This window comes from Cherax quadricarinatus, chromosome 1 (genome assembly GCF_038502225.1).
Source record: "Cherax quadricarinatus isolate ZL_2023a chromosome 1, ASM3850222v1, whole genome shotgun sequence".
NCBI classification, from domain to species: Eukaryota; Metazoa; Arthropoda; class Malacostraca; order Decapoda; family Parastacidae; genus Cherax; species Cherax quadricarinatus.
In genome coordinates this window covers 4,300,841-4,319,060 of record NC_091292.1, presented here as the reverse complement: position 1 = coordinate 4,319,060, position 18,220 = coordinate 4,300,841, and the positions used below count along the sequence as shown (strand labels likewise).

Here is an 18,220-nt window from a genome sequence, read left to right as displayed (position 1 = left end):
TGAAAGCAGTTCTAGTTGTGACAGTGAGGGTGAATATTCCCCAGTGAAGCGGCAGTATATATGACGTCGCTTGCAGTCTGGTAGTGTGCCATGTGCTATTCCAAGGGAAAGGAGTAAATCTCGTAGCACATCCCGTGGCCCTACACCACAACCTGATAGTGAAGATGATGATATTGTTATGATGGGTATGAATGATGTGAGCGAGGCAGCAGGCAGTGGTGGTGATAGTGATGGTGGCATGAGTCATGTGGCACCAGCAGCGGGCCACGCTACTACCGACGCTGCTGACTCAGCACAATTACAACCAGCCTCACCCAACCCCACAATCCCACAACAGCCACAACCTGCACAACCACAACCACGTTTCAATATCCGGAACCCACCAGCTGACCGCATCTGGGATTGGCAGCAAGGTGACAAGTTTGTTCCCAGTCCCCATGACTTTGATGAAACACAAAGTGGAACACGGCCATCATGTACACTTGGGAACAGTGCCACTGAACTGGAATGTTTTCAGTTGTTCTTCAATGAACCGCTGATGGGCATTATTGTAAGGGAAAGCAATACATACTTTGACTACACCATGGCAAACACAATTCTTTCACCAAGATCACACCTACACCAGTGGAAGGACACAACTGTGGCAGAGATGTATCTGTTCTTTTCCTCAATAATGCTTATGCCACGTGTGTATAAGCACACTGTCAACATATACTGGTCGACAGACTGCCTGATTTCAACCCCAGCTTTCAGTGACATTATACCAGTGAATAGATTTGTGTTACTGTTACGTATGCTACAAATTTCAGACAAAACAAGGCCTGACAGAAGCAGCAGGTTATATAAGATCAGAAATGTGTTTATGTACCTGAAACAAAAGTGCTGTATGTATTTTTATCCCTTCAGGAAGCTTGTTATTGATGAGTCTTGGATTTTGTTGAAAGGAAGACTCTCATTCAAGCAGGATATACCAAGCAAGAGGAAACGCTTTGGTATAAAGTTATTTGTTCTGTGTGATTGCAAAACTGGTCTGGTTTTGGATATAATTGTGTACACTGGCAGTAAAACATTGCAAGATACTAGGAAGTTACTGGGTATCTCTGGTGATGTGGTTAGAACAATGATAGAACCATATCTTGGTAAGGGGCATATTTTATATACTGACAACTGGTACACAAGCCCCTTACTCAGTGATTTCTTGCGAGTGAACATGACAGATGTGTGTGGCACAGTGCGTGGAAATTGTAAGCATATGCCTAGGTTTGACGCTGGCAGTCGTAGAGGTGAGGTGCAGGTGTTTGCTGCCAATGACATCATGGCATTTCGGTGGCATGACAAACGTGATGTCACACTGTTGACATCAGTTCACTGACATGAAATGGTAGACAGTGGCAAGCAGAATAGAGAGACCAATGAACCCATTGTAAAACCTGCAGCTGTGATGGATTACAACCTCAATATGCACTTAGTGGACAAATGTGACATCCAGATTGGGTTTGCTGACTGTGTTCGCAAGAGTTATAAGTGGTACATAAAACTCTTTTTCCATCTTCTTGACATTTCCATGCTGAATGCTTATAATATGTATAAGTTGAAGACCAACAACAAACCCAAATACGGTGAATTTTGTTTGTCAGTCATCAGACAAATAATATTCAAGTACCAAGGAACAACACTTGCAATAGACCAGCGCCCACGAAATTATCAACACATGTACTCTCGTCTGAGGCCTGGTGATCACTACCCCATACCACTGCCTGCTACTGCTCTCAAGAAAAATGCTCAGAAGAGGTGTTTTGTCTGTGAGACATACCACAAAACGCCCACAAAAATGCAGAGACACTCGTTTTATGTGTGGGGAGTGTAAAACACCATTGTGCTTATACTGTACCCATGTTTCAAAGAATTCCACAAGCTGCAGCAGTTCTAGAAAAGTGTCAAGTGATTGTACATATGTATATATATTATAGAACAATCGTAATAAACAATTTTTTATATTGTTTGTGTAAACAAGTTTTATGAACATTATGATGAAACTAATGTTTTTGCTATAATTGTGTTACATTCAACGAGTGTATATATGAACATTGCACCCCACTTCGGTCTCACAAGCCACAAAAATTATGTGAAAAATAAAATAGTGAAAAAAAAAAAACAAGAAATTGTCGAATAAAAGTAAACCAAAGTTTACGGGGTGAGCGGCAGTCGCCGCTGTTGCCATACGCCGCTCATTTTCTGCAAACTTCGCGCCTCTATATCTTGGTAAGTACTGATGGGAATTTTTTTTTGGGACTAAAACAATCAGAAAAATAATGTTAACATTTTTATAAGAAAATGTTAAGATTATTTTTTTTCGAATATTTTGCGACATCAGGAGGCACTTCAGGATTGGGCCTTTCAACAGTCAAAGGGTTAAGCACAGTATTCTTAAACAGTGTTACCAATCTTAATATTGTATTGTTGAACATCAAATGAGATTTTCTCTTTTTTCATCTTAGTAAATGAAGATGGTGTATAAATCTGGGGTGGAAGCTGAGAGGGATAAGGGTCATTCCAAGAAGAATATGAAAGGGCAATGGAGGCTTTGAATGTTAGGGGCTTTAGCATCCAGCAGGCATGTGCTGTGCGTATGTGTTACATAGGAGTGAATGGAAACAAGTGATTTTAAATGGATGTTCTGTGGAGCGTGATCAAGGTAGCATTTATGAAGGGATTCAGGGAAATCTACTAACCAAACTTGAGTCCTGGAGTTGGGAAGAGCAGTTCCTGCACTCTGGAGAAGGGGTAAAGGCAACTTTCTGGCAAGACAGCAGTTGAATGAGTGATGGTGTTTCTTCTTAGTGGGTGAGGGGTTGTTGCGGTAAAAAATATTAATATGATTTTTTAAAATTTCAGAAATATGTTCCTTGAGGTTCAAGATGAGTATGAAAATCCTTCTGAAGAAACATTTGATGTAGTTGATAATAGGAACACATCGTGGATGTCTGGTGCAAGTGGAGGAGCATTACCAAAACATATAGTGAAAGAAGCATCTGTTGCACAAACTGCTGAAATGGAATCTTTGGATATGACTGGTGGAAACTTTCCACAAAGAATAAATGAAGAATCTCAGAGAACAAGAAGACAGGGTGGTATATGCCATTCCTACAGCAGCACAGTCATTAGGCAAGAATATGAAGATGAAGAGCTCAAGGATTCACACTTTAAAATTAAGAGACAGCTGTCCATCCCGTCAACAACAGAAACTCTTGCCAAAATTAATGATGTGAGAAAGTTTTTACAGGTATGCTTTATTATGTGTAACAGAATATTTTTGTTTATAGCTCTTATTAGGGTAGTATTTATAATCTTAACATCATTTGTGAATGCCTGAAGCTTGCATAATTGTAAATATGAAAAAATTCCATTTTGTATTACTGTCTAGAAAATAACATACTACTACAATACAGTGAATGATGGTGAAAGTTTTTCTTTTTCGGGCCACCTTGCCTTGGTGGGAATCGGCCAGTGTGATAAAAAAAAAATACAATACAGTGTAATATATCATAGGTTGCAGCTATTTTCTTAGTGAATTTTGACCTTTAGTCATGAATTAGGGAGGGGTGAATGGATTCTAAGTTATTTTTTCAACAAACTGACTGTATCCCACCGAGGCAGGGTAAGTTGGAGTGTGAGAAAGGTAACTTTTATAAAGGGATTCAGGGTAATGGATTAGTCAGACTTGAATCCTGGAGGTGGGAATATTGCAGTCAGAGGGTAATCTGATTGTGATCTATGCACACCTCTGGAGAGACAGTAATTGAAAAAAATGATGGCTGACTGTGTTTTGTTTTTGGATTTCCCTGCCTTGGTAGAAGACAATATTGAGTTATAAAGAAAAATGTGAAATATAGGTTTTAAATGTTGTGGCCAGGAGGAGGCTGGAGGCAGTAGAATGAGTTTGAGGGCACTGTGTGGTATGAATATTATCATGGGTTTGAGGGTACTGTGTGTTATGAATATTATGCAGAGAATTTGGAGCTTTTTAAGGGGTTTGGGGCTAGCAGAAGTATTATTCAGAGAGCTGAGGAGAGATTGTTGATGTGGTTTGGGCATTTAGAGAGGATGGAGCAAAATAGAATGACTAGGAGGGCATATAAATCTGGGGCGAAGTAAAAGATTGGTAGGGGCCATTTTAGGAAAGGGTAGAGGGAGGGTTTAGAGGTTTTGAGTGCTAAGGGCTTGGACATCCAATAGGCTTGTGTGAGCATGAGGTGAGTTGAGGCATGGCTTTTAAATGTTGCAGCAATGTAACATTTATGAAGGGATTCAGGAAAAGCAGTTTGCTGAACTTGAGTCATGGAGATTGAAAGTACAGTCATGCATCTTTTAATCCTTAAACTGTACAAACTTAGATCTATGTTCACTTGCGTAGCGCTCTGAACGTAGATTTTTTTTTTTTTTTTTATTTTTTTTTTTTTTTTTTTTTTACATTTGAAAGCATGTAAAATAAAATGTAGATCCATATTCAGAGTGCTGTGCGAGTGAACATAGATCTACGTTTGGACAGTTTAAGGGTTAATGACGGGATATGTTCTGAGAAATGTGTGGTTATGCAATTTCGTTGTGTGAATGTTTTCAAACCTTTTTAAGGATCTTGTTGAGGTTTGCCAAAGCCTCTGCTAAACCCTTACCAGGAGGGTGTTCCGAAGGTCAGTGCCCCTGCAGCTTGGTCCATGACCTGGCCTTCTTCTCTCAACAAACCAGCCGTATCCCACCAAAGCAGGGTGGCCCAAAAAGAAAAACGAAAGTTTCTCTTTTTAACTTTAGTAATGTGTACAGGAGAAGGGTTACTAGCCTCTTGCTCCCAGCATTTTAATCACCTCTTACGACATGCATGGCTTAAAGAGGAAGAATTCTGTTCCACTTCCCTATGGAGATGACCAGCCCTTGCCTTCACTAAATTTTGTAAGCTTAGGGGCTGTGATGAACAAAATAACATGAGATTAAATCAAGCACAAGATGCTGCTGCTGGCATTACAGAACTTTCATGTACGTTATAATTTATGGAACCACTGTCTTATATATGTTCTATCATTGACCGAAACTTCATTATGTGGTACATGACTGTACATCGCCTGCACTCTGAAGAGGAGGTGGGAATGTTGCAGTTCAGAGGTACATCTGAACTGTGATGTTAGAACACTTTTGGCAAGACAGTAATTGAATGAATAACCGAAGATGATTCCACTTTTTTGCATCACCCTACCTCGGTGTGAGATGGTCAGTCTTAAAGAAAAAATTAAAAATAATATTTTGTCTCGGCTATCTGGGGCACCTTTTTTTTAAGCATATTCCTGTATTTAATACTGTGCTGGTAATGTTATTTTATGTGCCAGTGATAACTACATTTTTAATGCTATATTATTACTATTAATTTTTATTTTCCTTTTCAGGTGCATGACTCAGACCCAATGTTATTAGCACCATTACAAAGAATTGAAAGCTTTGTCAATAAAAAAAAACATGAAGGTAAACGTAGAAAACTAGAATCCAACAGTCTGGAATATTGATAATTATGTGAGTTATTCAGACTAAGTCATAGACACTGGTATACTAGACACTGTTTGGTGCTACTAATTGACTTCTACTAAGTGCCTTAATAATAAAAACTTTTAATAACTAAGTTGCAATAATGTTATTAAGCTACTGTATTGTTCTACCTTCCAAAAAAGAGGTAAGATCTTTAATGAGTGGAAATATGTATTTGCTTAATTGTAGATCATACTTACATTTATGCCTCTATCATAATCTTGATGCTAGTGTATTATTACCAAGCAGACTTATGTAGGTGTGAATGAAGGCAAACACCAGCCTGAAAGAGAATGCTTAAAGAATTATATGTTTTGAGTTTTATTTTATTGTCTTATACAATACTGGGAACAAGTTGGTTCTTATTAAGATAAATGAAAGAACTACTTCAGTATTCGGTACTGTACTGCTGTGTATGTCTGTTCTTCGTAATAAGTGACACAGTTCTCTACTATTTTTAAAAAATAATTTTTTGACCAAGTATGAGGCCAAGGCTAAATCCAATGAAAAATGAGGATTGGCAGAAGTTAGTCATTTTAGTCATTCTGACCGAAGCAATGTTTCTAATATTAAAAGATTGCTTTCCTAGTGGGAAATTGCTCAAATGATGTTAAGTTAACTTTCTTAGGTGCCAGAACTAGAATACTCGATTAGAAGAATCATTGAGACTATTAAGCTTACAATAATTTGTTGTTTTGGAACATGATTCAAAATTTTCTAGCTTAAATGGTGTAACACCCTAGTAAGCGAGAACAACCCCTTGTGAGTGAGAGTCAATACTTTCTGGCAGATATTCTTTCAAAAAGCTCTTAGAAATCATGTTTTGACTTTTTGTGCCATTAAGTTGGATCTGATGAATTAAACACATGTACGACAACTGGGTATCTTTATTGTTGAAATGTGTCACATACACAGTAGGCTTCTTCAGTCAAATACACAGGCAGCAGATGTAGCAGTGAAATGAAGATGATGCAGTTAGTCCACCATCCTTGGAGAAATAGTTGATGGACTGATTACATCCTCATTTCACTGCTACACTTGCTGCCTCTGTATTTGACTGAAGAAGCCTACTGTGTAAGCAAAATGTTTCAACAGTAAAGGTACGCAACTGTCACACATGTTTTAATCATCAACTTTTTGGTATTTTATACCATCCTCTACAAAAACTAAGATCTAATTGTCAGCAAATAAAGTCTTACAGTGTTTACTCTCACTTTATCAGTGGATTAAGTTTCAATGAATTCAATATATTACTGTTTGTGATATATGAGAGAAAATAATTTAAATGTACTTTGAGACTAAACTAGTTACTAGAGTTTCTACAATTAGCAGTGCTGATATCACCATGGCAAACCATCTTGAATATGCCAGGCCCTGGCCTTGTAAACTTTTTTACTTTTATTATTATAATTTATTATTATTTTTAGTGTGTCTGTGTGTGTGTGTGTGAGTAAAATTTTGACCTATTTTATAAGAATTTTTTTTTTAATTAGTGCACTTTTAGTTCAGTTTTACTTATGCTGTAATCAAGATACTAGGTTACAATGATGTGTATAGTGCATTATATTCTACATTATTCTGATAAAAATTGCTTACAGTATTCCACAAGTTGCTACATGTATCAGTATTAGTACAACTACTGCCTGCAAATTATTTTAAAATGCATTCTCTTGGCTGTAGCAACAAAAGGGGTACAAATATAACTAAAAGAACAATTAAACTAAAACTTTGTGTCTGAAAGTGACTTACATGAGTGCTGGAACATGCCTTATTGATGGAGAAAAATATTTTAGTTTAATTTTTAAATGATTGCTTAACTATTGAACGAACTGTAGTTGTACAAAAAAAAAAGATTGTTGTTGTATAGAATAAAGATATGTATGCAACACTTAGGTCATTTTATTAAGCAGATGTTGCACCATTCAGTGGAGTCTTTTTTTACCAAAAGCTAGATTGAAAATTTCTCAGATGGTTAAATGTCTAATAAAATGTTCAAGTAGTGCATACAAATCTTTATTCCAGTTTGTCAGTATTGATGTACCTAGTACTTGTAGCAATGTTGTTATTTTTATTAAGGGGTCTCAGGTTTCCTTGTTATAACACTGCCATAGTTGGCTAATTATGCAGATTAATGCATTGACAGTTTCTGGACATTTTTGGTTATTGAAACAAAAAATGCTAAATGAAACTTCTTAAATTGGCTGACTGTTGTAAATTTGCAAAAATTGTAAGATATAATTGATTCTTTTAGTTTAATTTTTTAAGCCAGTTTGTAATGAAGAGGTAAAACTGTAGAAGAGATTCTGTGTTATACTGTATGTATGTAAGGTAGAATTTTACATCACACCTGTAAGCTGGCAGTCCTTATTTTGTGTTGTATGATATACAGTGGTTACACTGTGAGAAAAAAGTTTAGATGCAATTATTTTATTGTTTTTGAGAAGTGCATTTACCATCATATATGTAGGTAGTAAGACAAATGTTTGGTGTATATAAGTTTTGTATGTATGACTTTACTATAAACAACAGAGATGACACACACAGTTTTGCAAGTAATGTTAGAGAATGTTAAAATATTTCTTCTCTTGATGAATGTACTGGTAGCACGTCATCGCTTGTCACCATTGTGTATTTTTCCATATACTGTGTACAATATACAAGTTTATTTGCATCTACAAAGAGAAGCTTTATAAAAAAAAAAAAGGACTTGATTTAAGTTTATAATAATACAGTATTTTTATATATATTTTTTATTAACACATAAGCCATTTCCCACTGAAGTAGGGTGACCCAAGAAAAGAAGAAACACTTCATCATCACTCACTCCATCACCATCTTTCCAGAGGCTTGCTGACACTACGGTTCAAAAACTGCAACATGTCTACACCCCTCCTTCATTCAAAGCACAGGCACTGTAATTCCCACCTCCAGGACTAGAGTCCAACTAACCCTGAATCCCTTCATAAATGTTACTTTGCACACATTCCAACATAATCACTGTCTTTGCAGAGGTGCTCAGATACGACAGTTTAGAAGTCCCTCCAAACTGCCAGTATCCCAAACCCCTCCTTCAAAGTGCAGGCATTGTACTTCCAGTTTCCCTGAATCCCTTGACAAAATATTATCCTGCTCACAATCCAACAGCTCATCAGGTCCCGAAAACCATTCATCTCCATTCACTCCTATCTAACGCGTTCATTCATGCTTGCCGGAAGTCCCAGCCCCTCACCCACAAAACCTCTTTTACCCCCTCCCTCCAACCTTTTCGAGGATGACCCCTACCCCGTCTTCCTTTCCTTACAGATTTATACGCTATGTCATTCTACTTTGATCCATTCTCTCTAAATGACCAAACCACCTCAACAACCCCTCTTCAGCCCTCTGACTAATACTTTTAGTAGCTCCACACTTTTTTTTTTTTAACAAGTTTGGGGATTTTCTTTCTTTTTTGGGTCACCCTGCCTTGGTGGGAGACGGCCGATTTGTTAAAAAAAAAAAAAAAGTTTGACGTCTCCCACCGAGGCTAGGTGACCCAAAAAGAAAATACTTTCATCATCATTCAACACTTTCACCTCACTCACACATAATCACTGTTTTTGCAGAGGTGCTTGGAATACAACAGTTTAGAAGCATATATATATAAAGATACACAACATATTCCTCCAAACTGCGAATATCCCAAACCCCTCCTTTAACCCTTTCAGGGTCCGTCCCGTAGATCTACGGCTTTACGTTCAGGGTCCAAACCGTAGATCTACGCAATGAGCTCAGCTCACTCTGATAAATTGTGAGTGGTACATTTGGGCCTAGATATGAGAGAATACATCTATGTGGTATGTGTGTACCACATAAAACAAATCCCGCAGCACACTGTGTGTAATGAGAGAAAAAAAACTGAGACCATCATTTTCGATTAAAACAGCGTCTTTGCAGTGTTTTTTCATATGTTTTTTATAGTTGTATTTGCGATTTCTTGGTCTCATTTGATAAAATGGAAGACATATTACAGAAACAGAGATGATTTTGATTGGTTTTAGCACTGGAAATGGCTTGAAACTGAGCTCAAATTAGCGGAAAAGCTAAATTTTTGCCGATGTTCAAGAGTAAACAAACGACCTCACACGTCTAATACACGCCAGCTGGTGGGTCTAATATACATTCGCAAATGTGGTGATGATATTTATACAATTATTACAATATTGCATAACAGTAAATCTTCTATTTTTTGGTTTGAATAAAAATCCATTATGTGAATAAAATATCAAAATGGAATTCATTTGTAAAGCCTCAAAACATAACTAATGAACAGAGGAAATGTTAGTTTAGTGTCAGGAATACCTACATTGTTTATTCTGGACCCTATTTTGAAATTGGAATATTTTGAACTTTGTGTTAAATTGTCCAAATTACCAATTTCCGATCACTCTATTTTGTAGTTGAAACAGTTGACTTGGTGATTTCTTGTGCTCAATCGATAGAATAGAAGTAATACTAGTGAAATAGCTAAGAATTTGGTCGACTGGAATAATGTAATTGGCCTATAATGGGAGTCAAAGTTGGCAAAATCGGCGATTCGTAAATATCGCTGACACTATCAAAATTCATGAGAGCATAATTTCGTCAGGTTTCCATAAAATTTCGTACTTTTTGTTTTATTGCCTTCACAAAAAGATTCTCTACCATTTCACAAGAAAAAATAACAATTTTTTTTTTTTTTTTTTTTTTTTTTTTTTTTTTTTTTTTTTTTTTTTTTTTGAAAATTCTTGGACACTGGGGCACCACTTCAGATTTTGGCCTTGGACCCTGAAGGGGTTAAAGTGCAGGCATTGTACTTCCCATTTGAAGGACTCAAGTCCGGCTATTTAAAAATAACCGGCTTCCCTGAATTCCTTCACTAAATATTACCCTGCTCACACTCCATTAGCTTGTCAGATCTCAAAAACCATTCGTCTCCATTCACTCCTATCTCACACGCTCACGCATGCTTGCTGGAAGTCCAAGCCCCTCGCCCACAAAACCTACTTTACCCCCTCCCTCCAACCTTTTCGAGGATGACCCCTACCCCACCTTCCTTTGATCCAATCTCTCTAAATGACCAAACCACCTCAACAACCCCTCTTCAGCCCTCTGACTAATACATGTACTTTTATTAACTCCACACCTTCTACTAATTTCCACACACTGAATTTTCTGCATAATATTTACACCACACATTGCCCTTAGACAGGACATCTCCACTGCCTCCAACCGTCTCCTCGCTGCAGCATTTACAACCCAAGCTTCACACCCATATAAGAGTGTTGGTACCACTATACTTCATACATTTCCTTCTTTGCCTCCATAGATAACGTTTTTTGTCTCCACATATACCTGAATGCACTACTCACCTTTTTACCTTCATCAATTCTATGATTAACCTCATCCTTCATAAATCCATCCGCTGACACGTCAACTCCCAAATATCTAAAAACATACACTTCTTCCATACTCCTCCTCTCCAATTTGATATCTAATTTTTCTTTATCTAAATCATTTGATACCCTCATCACCTTACTCTTTTCTATGTTCACTTTCAACTTTCTACCTTTACACACTCACCAAAACTCATCCACTAACCTTTGCAATTTTTCTTTAGAATCTCCCATAAGCACAGTATCATCAGAAAAAAGTAACTGTGTCAATTCCATTTTGTATTTGATTCCCCACAATTTAATCCCACCCCTCTCCCGAACACCCTAGCATTTACTTCTTTTACAACCGCATCTATAAAATATTAAACAGCCATGGTGACATTACACATCCCTGTATAAGATGTACTTTTACCGGGAAGTAATCTCCGTCTCTTCTACACACCCTAACCTGAGCCTCACTATCCTCATAATGAGTAAATACATCAGCTGTTCCAGCAATTTATAGCCTCACCTGCTTTCAGCATTTCTGTTTTAATTCCAACCATCCCTGCTGGTCTTACCACTTAAATTTCTTATTACTGCACTCACTCAGTTTATGCCATAACTTTATAAAAATAAAAGATCCAAGACTACTCTTGAGATATAAGGGCATCTATCAACAGATCCCAGACTGCTTCAAAAGGGAACTTTGCAAAATTCTTAAAGCATTTCCTGACCAGCTAGGTTGTGATTCCTGCTTTGAACTGTTGGCTGTGAGCACAGACAGCCTGACTGACCAAGCTTATAACTAGAAGCTCTGGTCGATGACTGGGTCACTGGGTGATGATCCCTGGATCTTTCTGTATGTTTATTACAAATATATTTATGTAGAGCTCTCTCCTCCCATGTCTGTCCTCATTTTTTCTATGTATAACAGTTTTGCCTAATATATTCTCCAGTGCCTCTGTCTCCTTATTCAGCATCTCAGAGACTGAACTACAATAGTGATAATCCTCAGAAACATCTCAAGGTATATTAAAAGGGTATCACCTCTGAGACAGCCAGTTTAATAGACTATAAAAAATTGCAAATTACATATATAAAATTTATTTTTCTAAAGTTGACTACTTAGGCTGCATGAAGTGATGTTCACTATGTAATAAAGAGGTATATAAATTTACTGCTAAAAATTTATGTTTATTTTAAAATTAATGTATAGTGCTATTTCATTTTCAGTATCTTTCTTGATCGTTACTCTTGAGCATTGAGAAACTGATAGAATAGAAAATACTGTAGTTAAATATCTTTAAGCAAGAAATAGATAGAATCTCATCAATTGTATTTTGTATTGTGTTATGAGTATACTTAGTTCTATATTCATATACATGTAATGTACTCCTATATATTTAGTTACTATTGTTTCTTGCTGATGTTCTGGTATGGGATAGGAATATTTAGATTCATTAACATTATTATTATCATCATTATTAATATTATTATTTTTATTTCTGTTATCATTATTATCTCAGCTGAAAGCACATCTCTTTTTCTAGAGCTTATGATCTAACAACAACAGGTGCTCAAGAAATTTAACTTCTGAAATTATTATTGTTATTATTATTATTATTAATCATTATAGTATTTGTGTGAAATGCTAAACTTGTGGTGGAGACTTGATTATCCACCCACTAGTCATTGCCTGATTTATGTATAGGCTACCCTGTCATAGACAGGAAGCATGTAGCTTATGATTGTTCTAGCTATGGATAAGGTTGTATCCTATGTGGTCACCTGTTCAGTCATTGGTCAGACCCAACTGTACTTGAAATGACAACATGTACAACATGCTCATAAAGAGTGCTATGCTCTGGTAAAATATACTGAAATATTAATCTCTCATGTCATTTTCACTCATGTTTTTTTTCCATTTCATGAATTTTAGAATTGTTTATCTTTAATTAAGTAGTATTGCATTCTAGCAGAATTCTATCTTTTTATTTATTGATTCTGCATAATTATACTTATGATACAAGAAGCCAGCAACACAGCGCAGTGGTCTTATATAGGTCACATGTGCAGTGTGAGCAAACACATTACAGAGGTTGCATTTGCCTTTATTGTTATGTAATCAGACTGCTATAATATAAGTCTATATAGGTATGTAATTAATATGGACTTTGAGAATAAATTCATTGCAGTATGGGGTACATGTATAGCTAATTCTTCGATTATAAAGGTATACATCGCCTTTCATGCACAACATGAAATAGTAATCTTCTTTTTTGTATAAACCACTTAAAAGTTCTTGTTTAAAGATAAGTGAATATCTTATAATTAAAACTAAATTACACTTGGTATTTGCTTATATTTATTATTGTGAATTAATTCTAGAACATGATTGAAAGACAGTGACAGTATACATTTTTTTTATAATGTTGCATAAAAAATTTTATTATGGAAGAAGTTCTGCTCAAATCACTTAGTTGAATGGAACATGTTAAAACTGTCTTTGTTGACTGAAATTTTCATATATGTTTGTGCCTAAATGAATTACCCTATGTATGTACCTGCCTGATTTTACACCAAAAATCATCATGTGCAAAAGGTTGTCACACAAGAGACAATTGGGTCTACTCAGAGCTAGGATATGAGACTAAATGTTTCTGTGATTCATATCTGTAAACAGTGCAATAGATAGTATACCAGCATAGCATTTAAGAATTAATGTGATGTATTAATAAGGAACAGATGTGCAATACAGTGGAACCTCGACTTACGAGTTCAATCCGTTCCATGACCTAGCTCGTAACACAATTTGCTCATACATCAAATCAGTTTTCCTCATTTAAATTAATTGAAATACCATTAATGTTCCAGCGGAATTCCTGCTCTCGGAAGGCAGGACAAAATACTTCAATATAACGCTAATATCAACTATACGGCTTATTTATCTATCACAATTGATCTAATATGACATAATAAACAATATAAATAACATAGAAACATGATATGTACTCTAGAATGAATAAAATATGTCATTACGTGAGGAGTGGTGGCGGCCCCTCCTGCTCCTGCACTGACCATATCTTCCCGTTCTTCCCCTTCTGAAAACAGTGTTTGTGAGGCTAACTGCACTAGATCACTAGTTTCATAAGGAAAACACTGAAATAATGTATATATTTATAAATAAGAAATATTGTATGAAAACATAATAAAACATAATAGAGAATGTAAAGAAATAAACTGGTTTTATAAAGTGTACATACACTGGCGGAGGTGGAGGGTGGAAAAGATGGGCTACTCGCTACACTCTTAATGCTACACTTTATCACTGAACTTAATTGCTACACTCTTAATGCGAGGCAGTACCATTGTAGTAGAAGTACTGCGCTCGTACTGCCCTTGCAAACTCCACAACACAACGCGCACACCTCGCTCGTGTTTATCTGTGATTTCATGCTTTAATTCAGTGGATATCATCCTCTTTTTCTTCTCAGCACTGTCCTTTGCACTTACTTTCTTAGGACCCATGGTTAGAAAAAAGAAATTTGGCAAAATAACTGCACAAAATGTAAGCAAAACATGAGAGAAATTCTTCCACAGCGAGGTATACAGTGCACTGTGCCAACTAGTGGCGGCATTCTGAAGCTCCTCATTATTATTATTATTATTATTATAATGGGGATTATTGAAAGCTTTCATAATACAAATGTATATAAAAAAAATGATTTTTGCCCATCCACTTTTTTTCTCTAAAATTTTTTTGTGGTTCATACTTGCTTAATAGATTTTATATAATGTGCAATATTTTGCTAATTGAAAACCAAATTGATTAACAGGTTTTTGCTCTGCAAGGCTTTTATCCATTTTTCTCTAATGGCTTTTTCTATTTATGTACTGTACTATATTTTAACAACAGTCTCTTTTTTTTTTTTTTTTTTTTTTTTTATTAAACACTATGCAATATGTGTCATTTTCGATTTGTCCTTTAGATTGCTTGTTTTGTAATGAAATCCCAAATATTTTTCAAAGTACAGTACTGTATTTTACAGTGTCGAGATGCTCTTTTTTACCCCAAAAAAGAGTCTCAAAAATTTACCCAGCGTCTTGGAAGCTGAAGCACCATTTATTTATTTATTTATTTATTTATTTATTTTTTTTTTTTTTTCAAAATTTAGCCAATCAGAATTAGGAGGCATCCTCAGCACCAGAGTGTCTTGTTCACCATAAAATACGGTAAATAGTTTAGAATTCCTACACATCTTTTAAACATCGTGCTGCTATCTTGTCTTGTCTTGCTTCCTTCATGTCAACATTTGGTAGTAGCTTCTTTAGTTCGCATTTAAATATTTCTCTGTTCTGTGTTTCAGTTGGTTGTCTGGAGGCTCAAATATTGTACATCGAAAGTGTCTGTTTCTGTAAACATTAGCCAGAACTTCCTATTCAGTATTTCATACATTTATTCCTCTATTCTTCTGTTTCGATGATTTTGTCATCATTTTGTCATTCATACCAGTACATATTGTAATAATTACATATATTACAATGCCATATACAGGACAACCTGACAAACTGGATAAGCAAGCTAAAATGCAGGAAAAGTATTAGCATGGATAATGGTGTATATGATAGACACTTAGCACAGTTCATGACATTTATTGAGGAAACATTGCACCACCAGTGGCTTCTTTAGAGGTCACTTGTGAAATATTTCTTCAATAAATATCGAACTGTGTGTGGGTCTTCATCTACATGCTGTCAGTATTGCCATATCTGTTCTCCACCTGACAGTGTATATTGTTTAGTAGACCTCTGGCTTTAGGTTCAGTGTTCTCTCCCCCCTCCCTCCCCTTTTTCCCTAAGAAACTTAGCAGATACTTTGAAGTGTCCTTATGTGCTAGCAATATCTTCGATAACTATTTATTCTAAAACTGCTGTATTGTAATGAGAAAAATTAAGTGTTTGAAACATGCTATCAAACTATGTCTTAGAACAAATTGTTCTGTTCTGTTTTAGAGTAACAGTATGCAAGAACATTTTTCATAATTGTCAAATGATCTGCTCCATGACATTCTGAAACCACCACCTTAAAGTTAGAATCCAAAGAATATGTTTTGTTCTTCCTGCTTGTTGTGCATATGCAGTCAAACAACAACACTCTAGTGCTTCAGGTCTTCAAGCATTACTTAACATCCACTTTTCTGAGACACATTAAAAATCTCTGTTCTGTACATGAAAAATAAGAAAATTACCAAATGATAAAATGTTCTTCGTTAATGCTTATGTAAACTGTCCTTTAGCAAATTTCGCTTTAGAGTACAGTATCTATTTGCAGTAGACATTGAACATATGAGTCAGCACTGAGTGACCCATGTGAGTTTAGCACTGTTTTTTAGTAAATAATGATGAAAGCATCAAAGCATTATGATAAGTTGAAGGGCATTATGAAACTAGTGACTAGAATATTGAGACTGGCATGCAGGTACCTATATCGAAGCTCTTCTCTGAATTTTTAATTTTCATCACCAACTACATAGTAACAATAGTATATGATTTCTTCACTAGAAGTGATGTGAAGTTACTTATAATGGATACACACTTCCAGTGTTTTTTTTTTTTTTTTTTTTTTTTTTTTTTTTTTTTTTTTTTTTTTTTTTTTTTTTTTTTTTTGTCAACCGATTTGTCATTATTCTTATCCCAGCCACCAGGGAAGGTTCCTTGATGCTTGTCATGGAGTCTTGAGCCAAGAAATTGGAGCTAGCCTCAAATCTGATTTCCTCATATTTTCCAGACAATATGACCATTACATGTTAAGTGCTTCCCTTTGGATATAGTAAAAATAATACTCTTTTCAAATGTGTCACATTCTGCAGTATCATATTTTTTAATGCCTCTCGCCTTTGATCTCTGCTTCGAGATGGAATTGCAAAATCGTAATCAGTACTATACCTGTATCTTGAGCAACAATGCTTCCAGCCCATAATTCATGCGAAGTGTTATTGAATATAGAAGTATGTACTAACCTCATCTTTTGATTGTGCCATAATGTCTATTATTTTTTAATATTGAATGATTATGAAACTTCATAGAAACCTTTTTTTAAACTGTAGAAAGCTATTTTTTTAATGGTGGCCATCTCCCACTAAATAAAAAAGTAAACTTATTCAATAGCTCTCTTGCCAGAAGTGCATAGACATCATAATTCAAATGACCCTCTAAATTGCAGCATCCCTACCCCTTCTTCAGAGTGCAGGCACTGCATTTATCACCTCCAGGGCTCAGGTCTGGCTAACTGGTTTTCCAGACTTCATAAATGTTACTCTGCTCACACTCCAGCATCCCATCAAGCCATAAGTCAATTATCTTTACTCAATCTGATTTAACACGCTCACAAAAGTATGCACCCCAACCCTTAGACATGAGAGTTTTTAGTATTTAATACCTAGATAAGGAATGTACAGTTAGGTGACATATACTATTATGTAACATCTCAACATTTTCACTTTCAGGTTTCTTACGTTTATCTTAATCTTACATTGATTCCTAGGGTCACCTCCCCCTCAACTCAAGTCGTAGGCCTGGCCCGTGTCTCGTAGCTTGATTGCTAGCGCACTCAGCTTTCACAGTGAGGTTCAGGGGTTGATCCACAGTATGGGTAGAAACATTAGGACGTGTTTCCTCAAGGTACCTGCTGTCTATGTTTACCTTTCAGTAAAATAGATTCCTGGGTGTTAGTTGACTGGTGTGGGTTGCATCCTGGGGACAAAATTGACCTAGTTTGCTCTGCATAACAAGAAGTTTTCTATACAGAATGCCACTGATATAAGCTATGCCTGTGTACCTTGTACATGTACTTGTAGAAATAAAGATTATTATTATTAATTTTTACATTTTGCATTCAGCTTATATACAATCAGTGACTTAAAAAATATAGTACTTAAGAAGTTATTTTTTGGGGGCTTTATATCTTACACAGTTGTTCTGGTATCATTACACTCCATCATAAGGTGAGTTATACTTACTGCGCTTCATTTTCTTAAGTCTACCTTATTTATTGAATTTCTCTTCTCTTAAGCACTTAGGCATGAGTAGGTCCAGCACTACCACTGGCATTGTACATACTCATATCTGGTAAAAAGCTTTCTGTCATGATATTTACATATGTATTTCACTTACTGCTGTCACTAGTATGAACTGTAAGTGTTGATATATAGTAATATCTAAGTAGACACTTTAGTGTATTAACCCTTTCAGGGTTT

General features: G+C 35.9%; 1 protein-coding gene and 1 long non-coding RNA gene across 4 annotated transcripts in view; one reads left to right on the top strand and one right to left on the bottom strand.

Moving 5' to 3' along the window:
* The window catches only part of LOC128705797 (caspase-2), a 76,967-nt gene extending 60,372 nt beyond the window's left edge, over positions 1 to 16,595 (top strand). For all 3 annotated transcript variants that reach the window (XM_070086807.1, XM_070086689.1, XM_070086747.1), the window contains exons 11-12: positions 2,896 to 3,283; positions 5,436 to 16,595. In XM_070086807.1, the coding sequence (XP_069942908.1) occupies positions 2,896 to 3,283; positions 5,436 to 5,552 (505 nt within the window). In that variant the 3' untranslated portion in view covers positions 5,553 to 16,595. The remainder of the gene's footprint in view (positions 1 to 2,895; positions 3,284 to 5,435) is intronic.
* The window catches only part of LOC138853023 (uncharacterized), a 122,033-nt gene that overhangs the window by 97,856 nt on the left and 5,957 nt on the right, over positions 1 to 18,220 (bottom strand). The gene's annotated exons all lie outside the window — the stretch shown is intronic.